This window comes from Aquila chrysaetos, chromosome 7 (genome assembly GCF_900496995.4).
Source record: "Aquila chrysaetos chrysaetos chromosome 7, bAquChr1.4, whole genome shotgun sequence".
NCBI classification, from domain to species: domain Eukaryota; kingdom Metazoa; phylum Chordata; class Aves; order Accipitriformes; family Accipitridae; genus Aquila; species Aquila chrysaetos.
The window spans coordinates 44,943,552-44,967,238 of record NC_044010.1 but is presented as its reverse complement, the minus strand read 5'-3'; the positions used below and the strand labels follow the sequence as shown (position 1 = coordinate 44,967,238).

At 36.9% G+C, this 23,687-nt stretch overlaps 1 protein-coding gene across 20 annotated transcripts in view; it reads right to left on the bottom strand.

Moving 5' to 3' along the window:
• KLHL15 (kelch like family member 15) overlaps window positions 1–23,687 on the bottom strand; it is a 35,160-nt gene that overhangs the window by 4,226 nt on the left and 7,247 nt on the right. For 8 of the 20 annotated variants that reach the window (XM_030019424.2, XM_030019421.2, XM_041124937.1 and 5 more), the window contains 2 exons: window positions 16,806–17,517; window positions 1,010–7,927 (listed from right to left, as the gene is read on the bottom strand). In XM_030019424.2, coding sequence (XP_029875284.1) covers window positions 6,818–7,927; window positions 16,806–17,510 — 1,815 coding nt within the window. In that variant the 5' untranslated portion in view covers window positions 17,511–17,517 and the 3' untranslated portion in view covers window positions 1,010–6,817. Of the gene's footprint in view, window positions 1–270; window positions 776–1,009; window positions 7,928–16,805; window positions 17,518–17,910; window positions 17,934–23,687 lie in introns of those variants that run through there. The other 12 variants (XR_005932871.1, XR_005932872.1, XR_005932870.1 and 9 more) reach the window with 9 other exon arrangements.

Here is a 23,687-nt window from a genome sequence, read left to right as displayed (position 1 = left end):
TATCGATCTAATACATTTGGTCTCCTTTTGAACTAAAATATGGGGACACATCACAATTAAGAGAGGCCTTTCCTCCCACGACGCATCCCCCTGGGACCAGCACAAATTCATCAACAGCATTTTCCCATTAAACAGTACTACTTAGCATAGGATGAAGTCAAGTTGCCAAAGGGGAGGGAGGGAGTTAAATTCATGCAAATAAAGTTTTAAATCATTTAAAGTACTAAAATAAAATGAAAATGCTATTTTAGAACTCAGTATTTAAAAAAAAAAAAAAAAGAGAGAGAGAGTGCAGAGTTATTTTCAAACATTCTTGATAGCAGATTTTTAAACCAGGGGCTTTGATCTGACAGCAAGAGAGCTGCTGAAAAACAGTGGCAGAGAAAAGCGTGGCAAGTGAGTGACAAGGAAGGCTTTCATCGGACTGCTTGAGAAAATAAGATCATAACCTCCTGTTTTCCCTGCCCCACCTCCCCATCCCCGTTTCTTGGTATTGAATGTTGTTCTAATCTGACACTTTAATCCTGAAATGAAGCTTCCCCTTCCTGTTACGGGAAACATTAAGCAGTATGACTTGGAGTTCTGGCACTTAGAGGTCCAAGGGTGATGAACGCATGTTGTCTGAGAGCCCTCGATTCCGTGTACCTGAGAGCAGGGAACAATCTCTTCTCCTGGCTAACACCAAAAGCTGCCTTTGGTTTTCAGTCTTAGAGTTTAAACTCGACACTGAGTTACAAACGTAACAATGAAGTCAACTCCGAACATCATGTCAAGCCTGAAATGCAGAGTAGACACATGAATACACTACAACAATTAAAGTTGGGAAGACTGTAAAATACAGCTAAAGATATGAGCTTGATGCTATATAAGGACATCCAACTTTTCTTGTTATGAATTACAGCAACACAACATTGACGGAAGAGTTGCTTAACCAAGTAAACCCTGAAGTCCTGTAGAAAGTAATCCAGGTCCACTACACTTTCAGTATTACAAAATTTACACAAGAGTATTTAAAGATTAAAAATATTTTATTTACACTTTTCTTTATACACATTTTATACATTTTTTCAGTTTAAAACCTGAACAGAGCGCATATGCAAGTCTGAGCATACTGTATCCATAGCTAGGGAAAATTACTTTCTGCCAAAAAAAAGACAAGAAAAAAGGCTTTAAAACAGTTAAAAAGAGGCAATTATTAAATTATTCAGAGAAGTTTATAGCAGCCCTGGGGTAATCATTAGACAGTTAATCCAAATGTACATATGAGGTCATATATATATTTTTCATTTTCTATAGGAAAAGTATTTCCAACTGCTAGACACAAACACAGCACAGTTTGAAAATAAACTTTTCCTGTTAACTTATCAAATACTTATCAAATACATTCTTTTCAATACAAACAATCTGATATTGTACACTGGAATCAAGTGGGATACTATAGTGGAATTGCAATCTCCAGTATATAATAATTTATTTTAAAAAGATCTACAAAAATAACAATATATAGGGAAAAATATTTAAAATAAAAACATAGCTCACTCTTCCCTTCACCTGTTCCCAGAACTGACATAAAAGTTAGGTGGGTCCCACCGAAGTAATAAAAGCCCCCTAAGTATAGTCAGCTTTACAGTCCTACATAGCACTGTCTTTTCTAGACTTAAAATAAAGTTTTCTACCAGAGCCGTAAATAAAAACTACCATCTGCAAATAGAAGTGGTTTTCCCCTAGCTACCAACTTAATATTAATCCAAAGGTATTTGAAATTGACCTTTGACAGTTACTCTTAAAAGACTATATAAACATTAGTTGAAATTTGGGAAGTGATTAAAAAAAAAAAAAAAAAAAAGAGTAGAGGGAAATCCAGGAAAGCGGTGCTCAAAAGTCAGTTTTTCTGCCATCTGCCACATACAACTATGTTTTATGAAGCTTACCCACACAAATGGAAATTTTGAAGTTACTCACCAACTTTCAAAAATAGAATACAGATGCAAAAGTAGTCATTAGTATTTATTTTAAGCAGCTTCAGATTGTTTTACAAACATTAAAATCTCAAAATGTTAGCTACAGGACACCAGCAAGCTTTGTTTTAAATAGACTACACGTGCTTTCCAGTTTTGTTCTTTCCCACTCTCCTTCAGTGAGCCCTGCCACATGTGATGGCCCACGCTTATTCAAGTAACTTCACCAGCTATATTTTTATTAACGGAAGGAGAGCAGGACGGATGTTTTCTTTGATGCCCCCAACCCTATAAACACTTATGCACAGGTTTAACATCATTTGCGCTTTTATGTTTTCTTTTAAGGATCTTACAGTTTTCCATTTTCTTTATATTGGACTGTTCACATGTGTGAAGTACACATTTGAAGTGTTAAAAGAATCAGGGGCCCAGTTCACTACTATTTTTTTTTTTTTTTGTAAGAAAAAATATATTTAAAAGGCAAAATACCTCTAAAAATGCCACTATTTCTAAAAAGACTTTGTCATATAAATGCTAACACAAGCTTGAAGTTTAATTTTAAAGAGCCATTAGCATCTCCCCATCCTGCTTATCCTTCTTTTGCAAAAGAATGGACACAATGAGTTACGCAATGTTCTTCTTTTTAAACCAATCTGAATTTGCACCTGCTGAATTTTATCCTTTGCTTCCTGAGTGTCAAGTGAAGCTTCCTCCCTGATGCAAGTAGTTACCGTATTATCAGCATGAAAAAAACACAGCACTTGGGTTTGTAAGGCAGGAGGTCCTCAAGAAAAAAAGGCTGCAAATCTAAGAAACCAGAGAAATATTGAAGTCACAAACCCTTAGAGCTAGTTCTAACAGGTCTGCTATCATACTGCGGAAAGTAGGGCATCCGCACTTTTCAAAAGAAAGTAACGTAAAAGCAGGTTGCCAGGTAGCTCATATGCTGCCAGTAGCCCCTCTTGCTGGCAGCGCTTTCTGAAATAGCAGAGCCTTTGTAAAATCAAGTACTGCCTTCCTCCAGCTGAATCAATGAGGAAAAACATTTCAAAAGGTTTTTTTGCCGCCTAATACCTCCCACTACAGAACTACTACCAACACTTTTGTTGGGAAAAAGCAGTTGTTTTTCCCTTATGCAGTACTTTGAAATAAATTATCTGTCCCCTAAAAAGAGATATAGCAGCATGCGTAATGGGAACTGGCAGTGTCGAACCCCTTTACAGGAGCACTATGCTTTTTGTCCATTCTGGCTCATTTGAAAATAAAATTTCCTCCTGGACCTATCCGCTAAATTAAGACATGACGCTGATACACTTTTGCTATAAATGTGAAAAAAACCCCTAGACTGTAACTCACGATGTCCACCTTTTTAAGAAAAGGCAAGTACCCTTACTGTTTGAAAGCAGGTAGTGTTAAATTTTAAATATGTGGGTGAGATTAGATTTGCTGGTATTCCATTACGGTTGGGGTGGGAATAGAACAAGAAAGCCCCCCCAACTTAATAGTCAAAGAACGTAACTTACCTTTTCCTTGAAAAATGAGAGGCATTAAGATGAGTTTTAAAAACATTTAAATCTGATCATAATGCTAAAAATTTGATAGCAAAAGGCAATTCTTATTAGCCAGCTTAGTTTTGGGGTTTTTTTAAACACTAAATTATCTGCAGCTAAATACTAAAAGCAAACACAGACAGAAACTTTCAATTAAAAAAAGAAGAAAATATCCCTCTGATATATAAAGTAACAAAACCAACTGCCTCAAAAGTTCCACTGCAATGGAAAAGAGAACATAAGCCAATTTTCTATTTCATGTTTGAAACAATAAAAGCACAGTAGAAATGTAAATTAACAAAACATTCTCACATACCCCCACGCGTTCTAAACCCAAGCAAATTCCAATCACTCCTAATGCTCGAAAGGTTACAGCCAGCTTCTCAATGGAGACACAACTTCAGGGAAGCTGAAACCAACAGTTCAAGTTAGAATTTCACAGAATAATTACTATTACAATCCTGAACAAGATCTTTCAGAACTGTGCGCCTGAAGATGAATATGAACTTACAGCACCTAAAAGTGATCTGGTTCTTGATGTTTCAAGTGTCAATACTCACCAATAACTTTAGCAGCAGTTGCTTAGCACACAGAACTTAAGAAGGTGCTTAAATGCAGACTCAAAAATGTAACTTGAGACACCCCCATCCTTACCATTATTTTTAATAAAGTCTTGGCCATGTCTCTTTACTACACTTGAATCATGGAAGACCAGATATCCAGAACCACATCCATTCCCCAGACTGTCCCTAGATAAAAGTGAAGTACTCCGTACTATATGTAACATGCCCACGAAAGCCTACTCAAGCAGGATTAGTTTTTGCTGCCCCATATACTTATTGAGAAATGAGCTGGTGACAAAAAGAATAAAAACAGTAAAAAAACCTTTGTTTTCTTCTTGTGCCCCAATATTCCATGAACTATGTACAGCAGAACCTTTTTCCTTGCACACAGCCAGCACCTACTGGAGTCAGTTTATCTCTCCATCCATGCAGGGTAATGTACACACAAGTCTCACAGTGAAACTGAGGTTTTAGTGTAAGCCATACTGGCTTTAATTTAAGCTATTAAGAAAGCAAATCAGATTTCTCATTCAGTAAACTGAATTTTGATTAAAAAAAGACCTAAATTTAACCACAAACTAGTCTGCATCAGAAAGCTCAATATCAATATTTGGTCCAGTCACTACTGGTGTAAGTAACTTATCACTACAGCTATGATGGCATACATTCTCTCTTTCTGTTAAAAGATATGGAAAGAAAATACTCTATCAATAAATCATTTCTAATTAAAAAAAAAAAAAAAAAGTCTGCTGACTTGCCATATAGGTCCAAATCCTCACATCTCAACCCAGAACATAATTACTAGAAAAATATTAAAATACACAAGTATGAGGAGTTTTACACGTTGTTTTAACTTCTATCAATTATTTCAAACGTAGTTTAGGCAAGTAGGTGTTATTTTTAACATAGGAAATTTAGGGTGATTTTGGTCCCTTTGTAAGTGCATTCTTTTGAACTCCCTGAGTACTGTACATTCCTTTTCTACAGTGATTTCTGACTGGAAGATGCTGAATAAAGTGGGTTTGCATTGCTGCATATAAAGTAAAGTCTGTTGCTTAAAGCAAAACACAGCAGCATAAGATTTTACAAAATATGCAGGTGCATGTTTCAGCATTTTGCGCCTACACATCTGAACTAAGTATGAGCCTTCAACTTCTCTCCTTAAACTCTAGAAGTGGCTAATTTCACATCATTAAAGATAACCAGAATGTAATTACTGTTATTATTTATGTCTTGGCAGATAATTCTTACCAATCTACTGTCAGTAATACCTGCAAGTTAACACAATGGAGTTATTCAAAGCCCTCTTGGACCGCACATCTCGATTCAGGCACTCCGAGGTCAGTAGCTATAGTTGTGTAGGTTTTTTTGTAAAAGAAAGATAAATGGTACTAAACACCCAACCACCTAACTCCACATTTTCAAAACACAGTAGTTCATAGCAGTTGATAATTAAAATAATGTTAATAATAATAAAAAAAGATTATACCACTTCAACATGAGTACAAACAAAGTACTCGAAGTATGAGTACAAGCAAAGTACTGAGAATAAACTGTAGTATATCCAGTTCCGAAAATAACTGTGGGTCAAAGCAGTGCTGAGCATTTGCTTATTGACATTTTCCATTTTCATAAAAAAGAAAACTGGGCAGCACATTCAAACTTAAAAGAAACTCAGGTAAGATGTGTTTACTTTTTAAAAAATAATCTATAAAGTAACAAATTATCAACAGTTCATTATGTAGCATCAATATAAAGAGTTTAAAGTTACTGAATCAATCAGTATATACTAAAGATAAGATACTTCGATACCAAACGAGGCCTCCAGTTACTTAAGAACTTCAAATTATTTAGCTCATTGAAGGATAGTACTATACATTGAATTCAACAGATATGGCTGAATCTGTGCACTAGTTAAAATATAATATTGTAACTGCACATAAAAGGATGTATTTATATATAGTTTTTACAGTGTATGCATGTGTATGTATATATTTTTTACTCACCAACAAACACAATGCAGACAATAGAAGGCAGCATAGAAATAGTGTTTTGAATATAAAAATGTTTTGTTTTCAATTTAGTAGAAAATGTTCAATTTGCATTTTGGCAGACTTACTGGTACTACTATACAAAACCAGGAAAAAGGTCATGCAAAGGGGTTAAGATTATTCTTCAATGTATATAAGGGAAAACAAAAACACCTAGTAGATTTGAGAATACTTTGCAATTAATGGGAAAAGCATCCAAAAGACAACATAAAACACAGAAATGGTTTAGTTTTGTTATTTTATAGCTGGTTGTACCCTAGTACAGATGATGAGTTTTATTTTGATGCTCAATAAAAACTGAAAATAAAGTCCTTCTTCCTTCCACAAATATTTCATTAAACTCAACTGATTTCAGAAGCATAGTGGTATAATGGCCATTAAAAAAAAAAAAAAAAAAAAGTATTATGGACATAAATGTTTCCAAAAAAATAAGCACACTCAAAAATATATTTTTCTTTCCCCTACTTACAATTATGTTTCTTAAAAAAAAAAAACCAAAGCTTTTACAATATCAGACCAACCACTGGCTTTTCCAATAAACTTGCTAAGTACACTCCCTGTACATCCTATTTCTCTTAAGCATTTAGCAGTTGTTCTTACACACAAGGAACTACCTCCGAAGGAATTCATCTGGTTTGTATTTTTTGACAAATTAGGTACAGCTTTTTGTATTTCATTGGGTTGTTCATTCTGTTTTAGCTGCAGCGTCTAACATGCTCCAAAACATATTCAGGGAAGTGCAAGCTGCAGACTTGTAAGCCATCCAGCTTGCACGGCATCCTTGGATATTCATCTTCTTTCCATTTGTTTTCCTCTGGATCAAAGGTGAGAATCGAATCACTGTAATGGCCATTGTAACAAAGGCCTCCAAGAACCATTATCTGTTTGTCCAGAACAGCTACACCATGACCACTCCTACCAATTGGCATAGAAGCCAATATAGTCCATTGATCCGTATCTGGGTCATAAACCTCTGTAGAAGGACATCCTTGGGATTCAAAGGAGGCCCTCAGGATCACACAGACACCACCAAAGACATAAAGCTTACCATTATAAGAAATCATTTTGTGAAAGCATCTTGCATAATTCATTTTGCATTTGTTCTCCCAACAGTTAGTGACCACTTGAGTTCTCCTTGTTCGCTGCTCTACTGTCCCTTCTTTACTGGGATCAAACACACATACTTGCTTAGAAGTTGAAGATGATGTAATTCCACCAGTGATATACAACTTGTTACCAAGCACAGTCCCTTCATGTCCGTATTTATTGACTGGATAGGGATCCACAAATTCCCATTTATCTTCAGTAATATCATACCGTTCAGTTGAGTAAAACGTTTCATCCCTGGTTCTCCCAGCCACTGCATAAACATACCTCCCAATAACTCCAACAGCAAACTCAGAACGTGGAACAGACATGTCTGCCATTCGTAACCAAGTGTTCTGTCTTGGGTCATATCTAAACACTTTGGATGAAGCATGAAACTCACCATCTGGCCCCAGTTCTTCCCCACCTAATAGGAACACAAAGTTATTCACAATGGCAAGGCAGTCTGGTCGTAAAGGTACTTGAGGACCCTCTAGTTCCCACCAGACCCTTGGTTTGTGCAAGAGAAGAATTTTACTGTTTACCATACTGTGTCCTATCATTCCTCTAAATACTGCAGTCTGGGGTTTGGCAGAACGAATTTTGTTCGATTTCATTTCCATCAAAGGCTGTTGGTGAACGCTATGAAAGTAATTCATGGCTTGGTCAACCTCATGTCGCAGCTGCCGGGAGTATCGATAAAACTCTGATGTTTTTACCTATGAATACATTTAAAAGATATTAAAATTCTCACCAAGAGAAAACAATCCAGAAAACCTAAATGACTATGTGTCATTAGAAGATTATTTTACTTAGTTTCATTCAGGCAATCTTGACAGTAATTGCATTTGCGCATGGAGGCTTAAGCTAACACACTGTTATCCAAAATCCAGAAGGCAATTTAGTGATTAACAGCAGTGACTAACATTTTCAGCAGAATACAGAATTTAAGCCAGAATTAGGCACAACTGAAATCCCCAAGTCTAAAAATCATTATTGTTTCTCCCCCAAAAAGCCTCTGTCCATCTTCTGCTTAATCCGTGAGGCACCTAAACTAAAAATGCATTATTTTCCTGGTTTTGAAAAATATTCTACAAGCCCATTCTGTGTTTACCAAGGTCTACTCTAGTCTGATTTCTGGTGAATTCTCACAACCAAGCCCAATCAGGTATTCCCAAATGCTAGGCTCTGCTCACAGGGCTATTTAATTGGGGTGGGGTGAGAAGGGAAGGTACCCAAACCCCTTCTTTCAGAACACGTGATTGCACTAACCCCTCGGCATGATGGTTACCTTATGGTTTCCCCTCTGTGAGTCTCCACATGTTAACAAATGCCTTTAACACAAGAGGAAAACATCTCACCTACAATCCTTTGGTTGTGCAGTTATGTGGTAAATTGCGGAGGCAGGTTTGAACTTCCACTTCCCAGGCGAGAGTTACAATCTTTGAATTACCACATAACAGTGAAGTGCTTCTTTTCTGTACCATTTCAATTTGAAAACAGCTATCCCTGCTCAGTTTTATTGGAGTTGGGGGTGGGGGGAAGATTTTAAGAATTTACCTTTCCAGGACCCTTCCTGCCATCTAAGCCAATTTAAGTTCCTGAGACAATTCCAAAACACATCCCAGTCTTGAACATTTTAACTAATCTAGCTCCAGGCAGCCCTCAGGTCACCCTGTGATTCTCTTCAAGGCGGCTTAACTCTTCCTGTACAGTCTGGTCTAACACAGCATTCTGATTTACACTTCTAAAACAAATAAAAACCCACTAGATATTGCCAAATCCACAAATCCTCTATCATATTTGATCCTAAGTTCCCAGTTTCTTTCACATAAAACTGGATTGCTTTCAAACATTTCACATGCCTGTAGTTCTCACTAGCTCCAAAAAGAGAAGCAATGCTCTGAAAAAATGTGAGGCCACTCTGAAATTTCAAAGCGACCACAAGATAACACCAGAAGCTACTATTTTTCAGTATCTGTTCCCCCACCTCCTCCTATTCCCTGTCCCAAGTGACAAAAGCCTATACCACCACTTACCTAAGAGCTGGTGGTATGAGTTTTCATGTATATGAAAAGCAATTTGGAAACTAATGTTCTTTACACCTTGTGAATCAGGTAGTTGCTCGTTCCATAAACACACACTATTAAAATTCTGTTAGCTTTCTGTTAATCATTTCTCTTCCTTCTATAGTAATTAAAGACATTCTGCTGTCAGATAAACATTTTTTAAAAAAATCTTTTGAACTGTTATTATTGGACATGATTTACATGCATTTTGAGATTGTTTTACACACCAGATTTTCAAAAAACACTGAATACTAACCTACCATTGCAAAGCACTGTATAGCTCAAGGGTTATAGTGATTTGATGTTTTTATTTACACTTTTTCTTCCCCTCACTTTATTTTGACAAGTTCAACTTATCTTAGCTTGCAAGAAGAGGATGGACACATGCAGATTATATATATTATTCTCGGGGCAATATCCAACTTCTTTCTACCGTTTTTACCAGGGGTGATTATGGAGCAAAAAGATTTACTTAGGTATAGTGCTTATAAAACACCCACAGTGAGCCCAACTCTTCTGGGGAACAACAGATCTATTTTCTTATTGCAAATAAAGAATATATCATATAAACACAGGAGATCTGCTCATGGCATTTGTTAAAATAAACCATATACCTCGCCTGACTGAAAAGACTGAACATAAATTCCAGAAAATATGCTGGGGGAGGGGTGGCAGGGAAAACCACAGCACAGAAAAATGGTAAAATATAGAAAGCCTTAAAGGTTACAAAAAACAAAACAGGAAATTAAAATCAAAGAATTGTGGGTGAGTTACTTTATCCTTAAAAGTAACTTTCAAATTCTAAAACACCACAACTATTTCACGCATTCCCAAACTGCAGCTGTCATTTTTGGAATCAAACAAAAAGACAAGTGATTTTTGTTCCACCTATATGCATTTCAAGTTTTCTTGGATGATTATGGAAGACAACAGGATCAACATGCAACGTGAAGCATGCCAGCAAAACCTGGCAGAGATGGAAAATGTTGGGTTTTTTTTCTTTCCCCCTCAACATTTACAACTCTGTCTTTAGATCTAGAAATTGAAATGTCAGCCAGAAACTGGAATTAAAATAAGCCTCATATATCCTTACCACTCTACTCCTTCATATAGCCTAAATCTCACACCATGAGAGCATGCAAAAGGAAACAAGGAATATCTCTAATTCCAGAGACAAAATCTCAAGACCAGGGAATCAATCTATTAGTAGTTTACTACTACTTATCTTGACAAAGGCACTAACATCAAAGCAAAACCTCAATCTCTTACCTTACACCAGAAAGACATCAAGAAGCAAATGCAACTACCAGTTATCAACAACTCTTTCAGACTGAAGTTCATGGGGAAGCTATCTACAAGCACAATATTGAAGAGATGAACATGAAAATACATAAGAACTAGCAATTCTTACAATATTCAAAAAAAACCCCCACAAAACAAAACAGAGCGATGGTCTATCTAAACTCTGGTAAGCAAAGGTAGTTGGAAGCTTCCTAGACTTTGCTGTTGAGGAAAAATATTAGTGTTTCTAGCCTTCCACCTTTCACCAGCACAACCTCTGCCATACAGGAGCGGTACCTCTCGTGAGGCTCAAATGATGTCTAAGATGAATGTTAGGATACGCCTATATGAAAGTACAGACTGCTCACACTTGCTCGATGCAAATGAAAACAAAGTGAATATAGGTCACTTTGCCCACTTTCACATTCACACACTGTCTGCATGAAATCTTCCAGAATTATTTGAAAGTCCTATTCAGCTCATAGTAAGGAAAACCCTCCAAACACCTACACTTCTGAATAAATTTACAAAACTTTTAATTACTTATGTGTATAATCAAAAAAGAGAAGCATTAAAATTCAGGTGTTTAGGTATTAAAACACAACTGTAAGTTGTGCATATGTTTCAGTTTTAGTAGATTAAAGAACACGGCCTTCAGCAAGCCTTTTGTGGGAACTGCTGTCTGACACACAAAATACGCTGAAGGAAATCCCTCAGCATTCAGAAGTATGCTCCTGCCATTACCTTTAAGTAGCAACAAGTAGTTGATCAACAAATATCTAAGTGCTTACCAACAGACCGATTTTCCTGTTTAAGTTCAAATGGAAAAGCTCTAGAAGGAACATGCCCCTAATTAACAACATACTCAATTAGAGACAATGCTCACAAGTTTCTGCAAAACATCCAAACCAGATGGAAATGTACACTAACCCTGACGAACCTTGAAGTAAAACAAATGTGCATTCTTAAGAGTACATCATCAACTCTGAATTGGTAAGAAAAATACAAATGCTTCACAGAATTTTCAAAGTAAAAAGACTATTCTGTTACCTTGCTGAAGCATCTCAAAGTTCAAGTTGGAACTTCCTTACCAACCCCAGTTTTACTGTAAAAAAGGAATTTAATCCAAGTGCTAAAGCTTTGCTCATGTGATTTTTTTTACATTGGTTCTGCAGGGACATAGCACTAGTGTAAGAGCTCCCTGAAGAACTCTTAATGAGAACTACCTCACTGCATCATCTACCAGTCACAGTGGTTCACAGTTCGACTTTTAGCTACACAGACAGGGAACAGCATAAACAAAAATCAAACGTGTCACTCCATAAAAAAAGATGATTAAGAAAATAATTAAAAACATCCACCTCTCTACTGACCCCCTAGGTAGTCAATACCAAAAGCATCAAGACTTCACCAAAATCACTGTCGTCCCTCCAGCCATAGTAAAGTGGAGCTTGAATGCATTTTCTCTTTTTCATTCTGAACCAGTGAAACACTCAGTAAAAACTGCTGGCTTTCCAAAATTAATGCAGCTATTAATCATTGCCTATTTTTCTGCTGTATTGCAATGCATGCTTTTCTAGTTGCAGCAGCTATGCAAGTTTCAGAATTTTCCATCTCTATTCTATGAAAAAGCCAAAAATGTAAGCCATTAGTTTCTAATCTGAAGTGTGATCCACACAAAAGACCAGGTGTATCCCATGTTAAGCTTATCATCTTCCCCCCTGCCTTAAAACAATTAAGCAAATTAATAAGCTGCAGAAGAGCAATGAAATGCAAGGTAAATGTTCTGTAACACAAGTTTGACTTCAGTATATAGCTTTCTTCCTTTTTTTTCCCCCATATTGCTCTATTTGTATCTTTGTTACTTGGGCTTTTAGGAAAAAACTTTCAAAACCATAAAGAAAGGCTACTTTTGAAGTGCCCAAACTAAACATCTATTATTTGTATACCTGGTAACTAAATCTTAACATGTTATTATATGGGGTAGATATTAGCTTGATTCCTTCTGTAGAACTAGTAAAAAGACCACAGAAAAATCTGTATGGCTCATAACATGACTCTATCATGTCTAGCCACATAAGCAGAGAACTATTTCAAACGTTATAAAATTGTGCTTACTTAAGTTTTCTAAAACTGCCAATTCTGAATGTGTAAGTGATACAACTCAAACTCAACTAATAGGAATACAGAAGCTATGCTACACCTTTTCAATGAATAATGATGGCATCCGTATCAGACTTCTAGAGAGCAATCCTTCCTTTTACTTGCAAAAAAAATTGTTATTTTCCTAGAGATTAAGCTGAATCAAAACTAAAGATCCATCAATTCTACTAACTAGGATCCTTACTATTTTCACATCTACTTATCTCTGGGCATATTCTAAGTACAATTATAAGCCTGTCAACAAACATTATCAAAACGTTAACACGCTTACTCCAAATCAAAATTCAGTCAAATAGAACAAGTCACACATATGTCTCTAAAACAGCACAACCACAATTACTTTGCAACCAAACATCAGTATACATACAATTGCACAAACTGCTGTACTTAACTTTTTCCCTTTTTCTAGCATTGATCATTACTTAGTTACATCCCATGGCTAGTATGAAAACTAGTCAGTACCAGTATAGGGCTTTGAAGGACTATTCTGGAAGCGCTACAAATCACTTAACATTTTTCAGCCTAACCATAGAAAGACAAGATGACATAGCCTCTGTGCAGCAAGGACAATGCCCTCAAACTGAGTATTTTGCTGTTCCTTTTTAGAAACCGGCAAGAGAAATTATCACAATCAAGCTGGAATCTAACTCAAATCTAACCTCTCAAATCAGAGTGGAGCCAATCTATGTGCCAGAATAGAGATGCTCAGCACTTAATAAATACTGCTAGAAAATCTATCCAAGTCAGCAATAACCTTTAGACATAAAAATATCAAGTGCAGCACCTGTTTAAGATAAGAGGGACCCACTAACCTCATCCACTAGACACTTCTTATTCTAAGCTTCAGAGTACGAAGTTGCAGAAGTAGATATATATGAATTACTAGACATAGAGGGAAATGAGAAAAAAAAAAGACAAGTTCAACACATTTATCAAAGGTAAAGTCACAATGACATAAAATTACAATGACGACTTCTCAAATGTTACCATTTTCTAGGCACAGGAAAGCACATTCTCAAAGATAATGTGCTATTCATCCTACCTCTACAGCATAAGCTGATGGACCTAGTGATTAGTAAGTTTCCGATTTAAGCTGGGAATTTATAAATCAGCATGGGCTAGTCATAACAAACCAGACTGGCCATCAAAAAACCCCTTTTGATTTCAAGGACAGAGGTTTTGACAACATTTCAATCTGAGTAGTACACAGAAACTAAATGGAGCTTAAACAGTATATGAAGGGAAATCATGACATGGTTGCCTCCAGTAACACAGAGATGAACTCAATGATCTAGGAGAAATGCCCTCTAACTTTTATCTCCAACCTTCCTCAAGACTTACAGAGCCATGGATATGTTTCAGATAAAGGAAAGTGTAACATGGGTAGTGGAACTTGTGCTTCTCCCCACACACTTTGCCTTTATTTTCTATTTCCCAAATCCTTACTTCATTTATCTTTCCATTTTCCCTCATACATGTACATCTATTTTAAGGGCTGAGGAACAAAAGGAGCATCTATCCATAGTTCAGAAGCAGTTCTTCCAGGACAGTATAGAGTAATCAATCAAACAGGTTGCACCTTCACTTGTGCACTCCAAATGCACATCAGCCTCAAGGTATAAATCTAGAGTCACTCATAATTTCATTTTTAAAAGGACAAGCCATCCCACTCAGATTGCAAATCTTTTCAAAATGATGCAAGAAATAGAATGGCTTAAGAGGCCAAAAGCATCCTTACTGTGACTTGCAAAGTTAAGTTATAGAAGTTATTTATATAGTACAATGACAGGCATCTTAGAAAAGTGTATTAGAAAGATTACATAAGAGTACATATGACAAGCCAGCCACTGTATAGCAAATACAGAGTTCGTTGAACCGTAAGACTCAACCTCAGATTGCATTTGGTACATTCACACAGGCGTTTAGTATGTGCTGGCTTCAGGAAAACGGTGAATTCTGTTTGTGGATCTCAAAAAAAAAAAAAAGAAAAAGAAAAAAAAAAAGGGGGGGCAGTTTTACCAATATTTTCCCCCTTCTAGGCACAGAAGAGAGTTCTCCTCAGGTTACTTCCAGGACAGTCAACATACATGCTCTTATACTTAAAAAAAAGCGTGGTCTATATTTTGACGTTAGCTCCAACTGCACTTGCTCTTTGTCACTTGTCATGCTGGATTACTCAACGCTCTCTAGCCAGGGCAAAACACAAATACACTCCTAGCTGCAGCAACAAATGACATACTTATTTAGCTGTGCTTCCCTCTGCTGAGCTGTCCCACTCCAGAATCTGCACTGGCTTCTCTCTGTTCCTGCATACAATTAATGGAAAGGGTATTCACAGATAAAGCTTTCACAGGTGGGTATATAAACTGGGATGCTGAAAATTACTTCTCTCCTTAAGTGGTACCTATCTGGCCATTTGGTAGCTGTCAAGTTAAAACATGAGAAGCACTGTATGCAGGATTTATACCACTGATACCAAAACCAGCTCCAGAAGTTAGACCTAAATATAATGCTGAAGACCAACATATACTTTTCACTTGCGCTTACAGAAATTTAACTGGAGACAGCTTGATGCTTGAACTTGCATCCCAAAAACTGAAAGAGCTGAAGCAGACTTTTTCAGACAAGTCTTACCCTATTAGACTGACGTTAAGAATACTCTGTGAATCCTATCAGTTTTCCTACTGAAGGGCTTAAATGACGTAATAATAAGGTAAAAGCATTATTAAAAACAAAACACTACACAGTATCTGGCAGAGTTCAGCTCTTACTAGTTGGAAATGTTTTAACCCAATATAAACATTACATTACTGTTCTAAAATATGTTTATGTATTTATTTTGTTTATGTCTATAGGCTAATATAGGATCATAAATACATTTTATGTACTATTACTTCCTCTACTCAATTCACACAGACAAAAACAATCCAAAATATAAAAACTCACTAGTCTCTGAAGTAATTAATAGCTTTTATAATTTAAAATACAAATAAGTGTAAATATTACTGCTTAAATGATCCAGTAGCCCTTAAAACCACCAAGAACAAGGCAACCTTATCTGTATATTCACTAGATACCAAATTAATTTGTAAATTAATTTGTAAGAATCCCAACAAAAACACAGGGTGTTAAATCCTATTAATTCACTGAGAGGTGGAAAATACACAAGTTAAAGTTGTATCTTATCATACAAAATTAACATTGTTAAAAGAAATCAGCACAGTTTAAGTAATTCCTAACCTGAATACCCTTACTGTTACTAGCCTGCGAGAGAGCCGCTTACAAAGTTTTGTAATTCTCTACTGTTGACAAATATTTAAGAGATTCCCAGGAATTAGAAAACAACATTTTTTGTCTATTCTTCAACAAAACAGTAGAAAAAGCAAGTTCTCTTTCATCCTCTTAAAACATACAATGATCAGGTGAATTTTAGATCAACAAAGATTCCTCTGATATTTAAAGTAAATCATTACTTTCACACCCTCAATAACTTCGGTTGCATTATGTGCCTTGTGTAGAGCCAAATGTATGTGCAACTTTGCAGGATCAGGGCTTACTTCCAACCGCTGTGTAACAGCGCAAGCGCTGAAGATATGACAACAAAAACACCCTGCAGATTTAACAGCAGGTACTGGTTTTCATTTGTAAATAAAAAATTCTGCACTTAAAACACGTAAATCTACAGTCACTATGTTTTGATTACACTGATAACAATTATCATGACATATGCCCTACATACTGTATGCAGCTCTAAAATCCCTGGAAAGCAAGAAGCAACTTGTGGAAAACAGTAAGAACAATTGAAATAAAACTTGATACAAGTGACCTTGTTTTAAAATGTCCTTTCCATATGAGGTCACTTAAAAACATGTATTGTAAACCTACCTGTTCTCCAGTCACTGTACATACTATTGTCTAATAATCAGATGACAATACTCTTGGATCTTTGTCTTCCACAGGTTTATTAGAAAAATAAATGCTATCTTTTTGTTCCTCCTAATAGGTTTGGGAATCTTACCTATTTAATGGCATGCTGCCCTAGCTAAATGATGAATCCTGTCTATTGCTTTTCAAATGCACCAACCTTCTCAAAAACACTGGATGGTGTCATCAAGCAAAACCTGATGTTCTGAATAATGGTGTCCGTATGCCTCCAGCGTCTTCTATCGTGGCGCAGCCAGGCCTGAACAGCTTCATACAGCTCTATCTCTGGAAACCTGCTCAGATGATCATTATCCAAGTAAGACATGAGCTTCTCAAAGCTCAGATATGAAAGGAAGTCAGGTCTGGACATGAGTGGCACAAAATTCTCTAGCAGAAAGGAGTCCAATTTTTCCCTGACTCCTTCGATGTTTACACCAAAATCATCCAGAAGTCTCATAATTTCTGCACAGTTTTCTAAGCAGATTTTAGCTAAGAGGAAAGAGCAGCAAAATTTTACCACCTCTATAAGCTGGACATACATGGCAGCCTGAAGGATTTCATGAACAGTGCTCATACTCAGTTCAATAGTTCCATAGTACATGAATTGGAGGACATGACTGAAGCCTGTAGCTGTCAGACCTTTCAAATGGATTTTGTCCTGATCTCGTTCTCGCATATCAGCTGTGAACATAATCCTGAAGTAATCACTCTGGGTGGCAAGCAGTGCTTTATGGGCCTGAAATTGGTGGTCTTCAATGACAAGTGTGACATCAAGAAGCAATCCCTCCTCATACAGTGCTCTGAATCCAGCAGAGACACTGGTGTCATGGATGGAGGAGCTAAACCCTTCCACGTCCCCTGCCATGAATCACCTGGGGGGAAGAAAAAATAAATAAATAAAAATAAATTGTTATTTCTAATAACATATCACAAGCCCTTCCTGATAAATCCTAACTGAGCTTGCTTTTATTAAGACTTAAAAGTCTTCACCATCCTTTTTGTTTTCTCTTCAGCTGAAAAATCGACTTAAGAAACAACTTAAAACACAAACTTTAAATATTTCTCCCCCCAAAAGACCCTCATTTTAAAGAAAGGGTAACGAACAAGAATAACTATGCAATACTGCTGAAGCAATTCCTCACTCCAAGCTACTTAGTGGTCAGAAAATGAATATGCAATAATAAAATGCTCGTCGTGGTTTTCTCCCCCTGCCCCCCCTCAATCTTTCTAAAGAATTTATCTCGGGGGAGCAATAAAACACCCACTCTTGAATATCAAAGGTTTCAGAAAGGAAGCCAAACTTCCTTAACTTCAGAAACAAGCTCCAGTTGATCTGTACAAGGTATAGCCTAAAAAAATTTTAGTCTCTTTAAAAACATATGTCAATTTACTCAAAAGTTATTTCTAGGAAATTGAACATTTTCAGAGATACTATTTAAGTTTGTGTGTTTCACTTCTCCTGTAACAACACAGTCATTCTCCCTTCATCTCCCTCCCTTTATCCCCCCCTGTTTCTTACTATAGGGATTAATTAGGTGATGAGATTTATAAACTGCAAAATACTAAGGCAATAGGAAGCACTGACAAGATTAGGTCACAATAAATAATATTCTGTCTACTGGGTTTAGTGAAGTTTAATTGCTTATTAAGCGTTTGAACACTTGCAGATGCAGTGTTACTTACATGCAAGCTATAGTCAAACTGTAAATAAGCCAAAAAAATTATAGACTAGCAGGATCCTACCCTGTTAAAGTTAAGGAAGATAAATATTCAATGAAAATCTATACCAAAACCTATTCAAAATCCAGAAATTTCTCAAAATCTTGCTCAACTTCCTTGGGTTTAGGTAGGGCAAAGTTGCACAAGGCAGCTTGAACCAATCTAACAATTCATCTCTAGCTGAAGGGCAATGGCACACTCCATTCTCCCTCTCTGTCCTTATTCTGGGGTCTGAGCTCCTGCTGCCTACTTTGAGCCATTTCTGGGAAACGAGTGGGACTCACTGGACTGCTCTAGAAAGCCAAGTCAACTCATAAACCTGACAGAAGACTAAACGAAGGGTGGGGGCGGCAACAATGGCACAAACACCACCCCCCCCAGCATATTCAAAACCTCAAAACCAGAGAGCCTTCTGATCATCGGTGAGCTGACTTCTGACTTGACACTGCAGGGGGTATGGCACAAGAACCAACCTGATGCAAAGGGCAGGACATCACACTTGAGCAGGAACAGGGAAAAAGAGTAACGTTGTCCCCTTTTGGCATTAATCAGCTACTGGAATTGGTTCAACCATTTTTGTTTCACTTTATCCCACCCTAAATTACATTGCAGCATTCACTGGGTTATTTGTGCATTTAACACCAAATTTCCTATAACAATTAAAGTCAATAATGTTTTGGTACTGGTGACCTACATGAAAAGCTAAATAACACCAACACATTTAAAAAACTGCTGATTTTCAAGGTTATAGAACTTTACAGCAGTATATGGACCCCAAAGTGACTCTAGGTTGGCCCAGGTTTCACAACTTCAGGGAGCAGTTATCATGTTACTCCCATTTCCTCAAGCGCCACATCCTGACTGCTGCCACTGTAACTGGAATGTATTTTATTAGACTCCATCAACAGATAATCATCTCCTCTCCTTAATTTATCAGCACACATCCTGGAAAACAAAACTGGAGGGACTCTTTGTCTATGCAAAACCAAAATGGTGAGTCGGGGTTTGTAGGCACACCTCATGGAATTAGCACCGCTCCCACACTGTTGAAGCCTGCTGACAGGTTCTGTGCACAATAGAGTCAATGCTGGGAGTGTTCATGACAGTTAAGGCCTTATGAAAAAATCCAGATTCCTGAAAGTAAGACCAACAGCAGGAGAACAATGCTGACAATCCAATGCCTTTCTTGCCAGTACCCGTGATAGCACACTCCCCTCAATAAAGACAGAGAGAAAATACAAACTGCTCTCGAGCTTCATATAGTGAGTCCCTTATTCCTGAACACAGCACATGCCTACCAGAAGGAAAAATTACCATCATATATTATTCTTAGTTGTTGCCAATTCTTACACAAAAGCAGACAAGCAAAGAATTACTTTACTAACTCTTACCACCTCAAAAAGCAGCAACAAACTGAAGAGGACGCCATAAAGCCTGACTTTACAGCATTTTGCCTTCTAACTGGATTTCTGGTATCAAATAAAAAGGTAAACACTAATACTAGCTTTTTTTCTTCTTTCACTAGAGCACTTGTAACTCCCCCCCTCCAGCCCCCAGTTCTCTGATCTTTAATAATAGTTGAGCTCATCCTTCAGTCTTTCCTGTATAAGAGATTTAATGGTCACTTGCCTTTAAGTGGGCCACCCGTTTTCATAAAATATATAGCAACTTGAAACAACTATCTCCCAATTTGGTTTGAAATTGGCCAAGAGGTTCAGAGGTTATTAGGATTCTCAGATAGTACAACTGTGTAAGTTACATTTCTTTAGGAGACCAACTAAGACATATGGCTCAGCTTCAATTCCAAGATCAATGGAAAAAACAGGACAGGACAGTTGGAATTTGCAAATGTGAGACATGAACAGAGTAACACAACAATATATTGGGAAAAAAAAGTCAGAAATGAAGCAACATACCCCAGGTGACTGAAGCAACATAAATTAACCTGAAAATAACAGGATCTCCCATCACACAGGCTCATCCAGGCAGCAATCTCATGGAAGGGATTTCTTCAGAACAGTACATACATTACTGCGTACATGAACAACACAGAAGAACCACACCAGTAAGCTCCAAATACATACTAGGGTCTTTCTCCTTAACTTGAGAAAGATAATTACATTACAGATCCGCAAATATAAGGGGAGAAATTAACTTTTACATCGGACTGCTTTAAAAGGCCCCTTTCACCACCCTCAAAGAAGCAAAAAGGAAAAGTTGGCAAGTGAAGGTAAGCAGACACAAATGGTAGAGGGTAAATGCGCCAAATCCAGACAAGCACCTCCAGTGTGCCTTTTAAGGATCAAACCAAATAAATAATACACAAAACCAGCATCAGAGAGAGTCCTGGGCAAGCAGCTCTAGGTGGCCCTGCTGAGCAGGGGCAGTGGACCAGATGACCTCCAGAGGTCCCTTCCAACCTCAGCTACACTTGTGATCAAGTTGCTTGTGGGATTTTTTTTTTTTTTTGCGACCATCCTTTTAATTCTGATTAAGTAGAAATAAGACACACACACACACAAAAATTAGATATAAGCTACTACCCTTCAAATTTTAAAACTATCAAAAAATAAGGTGGTAGGAATCACCAAAATAAATTTTAAAACCCCTGCATTTAGGGAACATCTTTTAGGGTTCCAATTTTCACATCTCACTAAAACTGGCTATTCCGTAAAAATATATTAAAACCAGAAGTCAGCTGCAAAAGGCTACAATGGTAACAAAGTGGTCAACGCTCTGAAATTATTACTTCAGAAGGTTTTAAAAATGTGGGGGGTTAAGGCACTTAATCCTCCTTTTCACATCCCTGCTTATATTATTTTTAGTAAATCTACAGTTTCAATCTCAAAATATTTTTCCTCCCAAACATCAAACAGCATTTAATGGATTATTTAAGTAGAGACAAAACCAGTAAGACTTCTCCATAACACCATCTAAAGAAGCTTCAGAATTCTATGAGTGAAAAGCAAAAGACTACTTGTCTTCCTCCATTAAATAAAAGGAGTAAATACCCTTTTTTGGCATAAAGCCATACACAGTATCAGCAGATATATTTTGCTTTACAACACAAAAATATACTGGCCAGTGCAAATACACAAGGGGGTTAAAACAGCACAGAAACTGGGAAACTAGATAGTTAAATGCTTATTATGATCAACTGGTAAAAATCTTCATTTCTACAGCTAATATCCTCAGCCAAAAGCAAACAGCAATGTGGTAGTTCAAATATTAAAAAAGCAATACAAAATACTCTCAAATGAAGTCATTTTTCTAAAGCATAGCTATGCCATTCCTCCCACACACACACTTGCAATCTTAGATGTAATTCTATGCACTATTCAAATGCTGCGGCTTATTTCCCAGAGGACAATAACATAACGATTTTTTTTTCATATTTTCAATAAAAATGCAAAATTCAGAGTTAAATTTTCTTCACACATGCAAATCACAACAGCACACTTAATCCTAAGGAAGACATGTAGCCTACAGTGGTCTGTAAGAAAACAGGAACAAAAAATTCCAATGTATAAACAATAAAGGGGGAAAAAAAATAATCAAAGTTGACGTTCTGCATTGTTCTGCGCATACTAGAGCTGATCAGTATAATGCAGCACAGGACATAAGAGTCTCTGCTGAAAAGCCAAAAGAGAAATACGCTTAACCTTATTAGCTTTTCCTGACATTTCTTCCTCTTTTAGCACATAATGCATTACAGAGTCTACTCTGCTGTGACTGTAAAAGCACTTACTTGGAACACTGATTTCTCATCTCTATTCCGCAGCTGTAATAAAAGTCTGAAAACCCTGTTCCAGACTGCTTTTTCTTGCTAAACAAGGAGAACCTTCTTTCCTCAGGGTGTCTGAGGCTCTTAGTCACAGGCAGAAGAAATGGAGTCTAAAGGCACAGGCTATTGAGAAGGAAGTTATGGAATACCCGCTTTTGGCTCATGCCCTGCTTCATTAAAAAAATCTATCCAGGCACTACTTCCCAAAAAAGTACCCTTTTAAATAAGTGTGTTTATGTGATATGTAAGCTTATATGCACTTTCTAGGGATAGAAATGTATTGTTCTGGGCAAGTATTGACAATACCAACTGTAGCACACCAGCTGAAAGGCAGGTTTCTGCTTTCCTTTACTGCTGTTCCTTAACAACTCACTTGAGATGCTGAGACAGAACTAGGAAGTTCCTTTGTTTACAGATTATGAAGTAATTGTTCATTCTACCTACCTCATAGAAATTCTGAGAAACCACCTCTGTGAGCATAGCTAACAACAAATTTTCACATAATAAAACACTGTATCTATGAGTTACACAAAAAGATATTTCACCAGACATACAGAACCATACTTTGGTTACACAAAGTACTAAAGTAAAACTTAAAATCCAAAAATCTGTTCCACCTATCCCATTCCTTTCATCCATCAAATGTGTGCATTTAAATGCAAATTTTAAAGCCAATTTTAAAGCCATTACATATGCTTTATTTCGTGAGGTGCATAATGAAGACTGCTTTGAACAGAATTCTTTGACCCTAAGTTTGTTAAAACAAACATTTTCCTGCACAAATAGAATGTTTCTCTACAGTCAAATGTTATACACATGTATGAAAATACAATACACACTGGCATTTGCACATACAAGCAAAACATTCACAACTGCACACATTCATCACTAAAAACGGGGCCTTTGAATGCAGCGTACTGCAATGAGCGAGAATGTAATGAGTGTATAAATACACATTTACACAGTATAAATAATCTATCCCCCAAATTAAACCTTTGTTTACATGGTTTGACACTAAAACCATTAAACCTTGTCCGAACCACCATCTTTCATCACAATTCTCCACTAACAGCAACAGAAGGAATGACGTGAAAGTGAGCTAGATCAATAACCAGCAGATGCTGAAACTTTCCATTGCTACAATTGCAAAAGTAGGAAACAAAGAAACACATCAAGTTCATAGGTGTTTTATCTAAAATCCTTTATAATTAATATGCTAAGTTTGGGAAACAATTTATCTTAAATGCATGGGTAGGTTCACACTAAAGACTTGATCCAATTCGTGCGGAGAATTCCAAAAACACTGGATTACTTTAGAAGTGAGAAGTTAGGAGCTTACCAATCGCTGCCAGTCGGATGAACCAGACTGCCAGAAATCTAGAAGTTAAAACTTGGGTACTCCTGAAAACTGTCCACACTGCATGAAGAATTTCTTAGGGGCACGCATCTGACCATGACAGCTCCTCTAACAATCTCTACCCGTGTTGCTCTCTTGAAGCGATCTGCATCAGTTCGTAACAACAGTGGCACTTTTTTAAC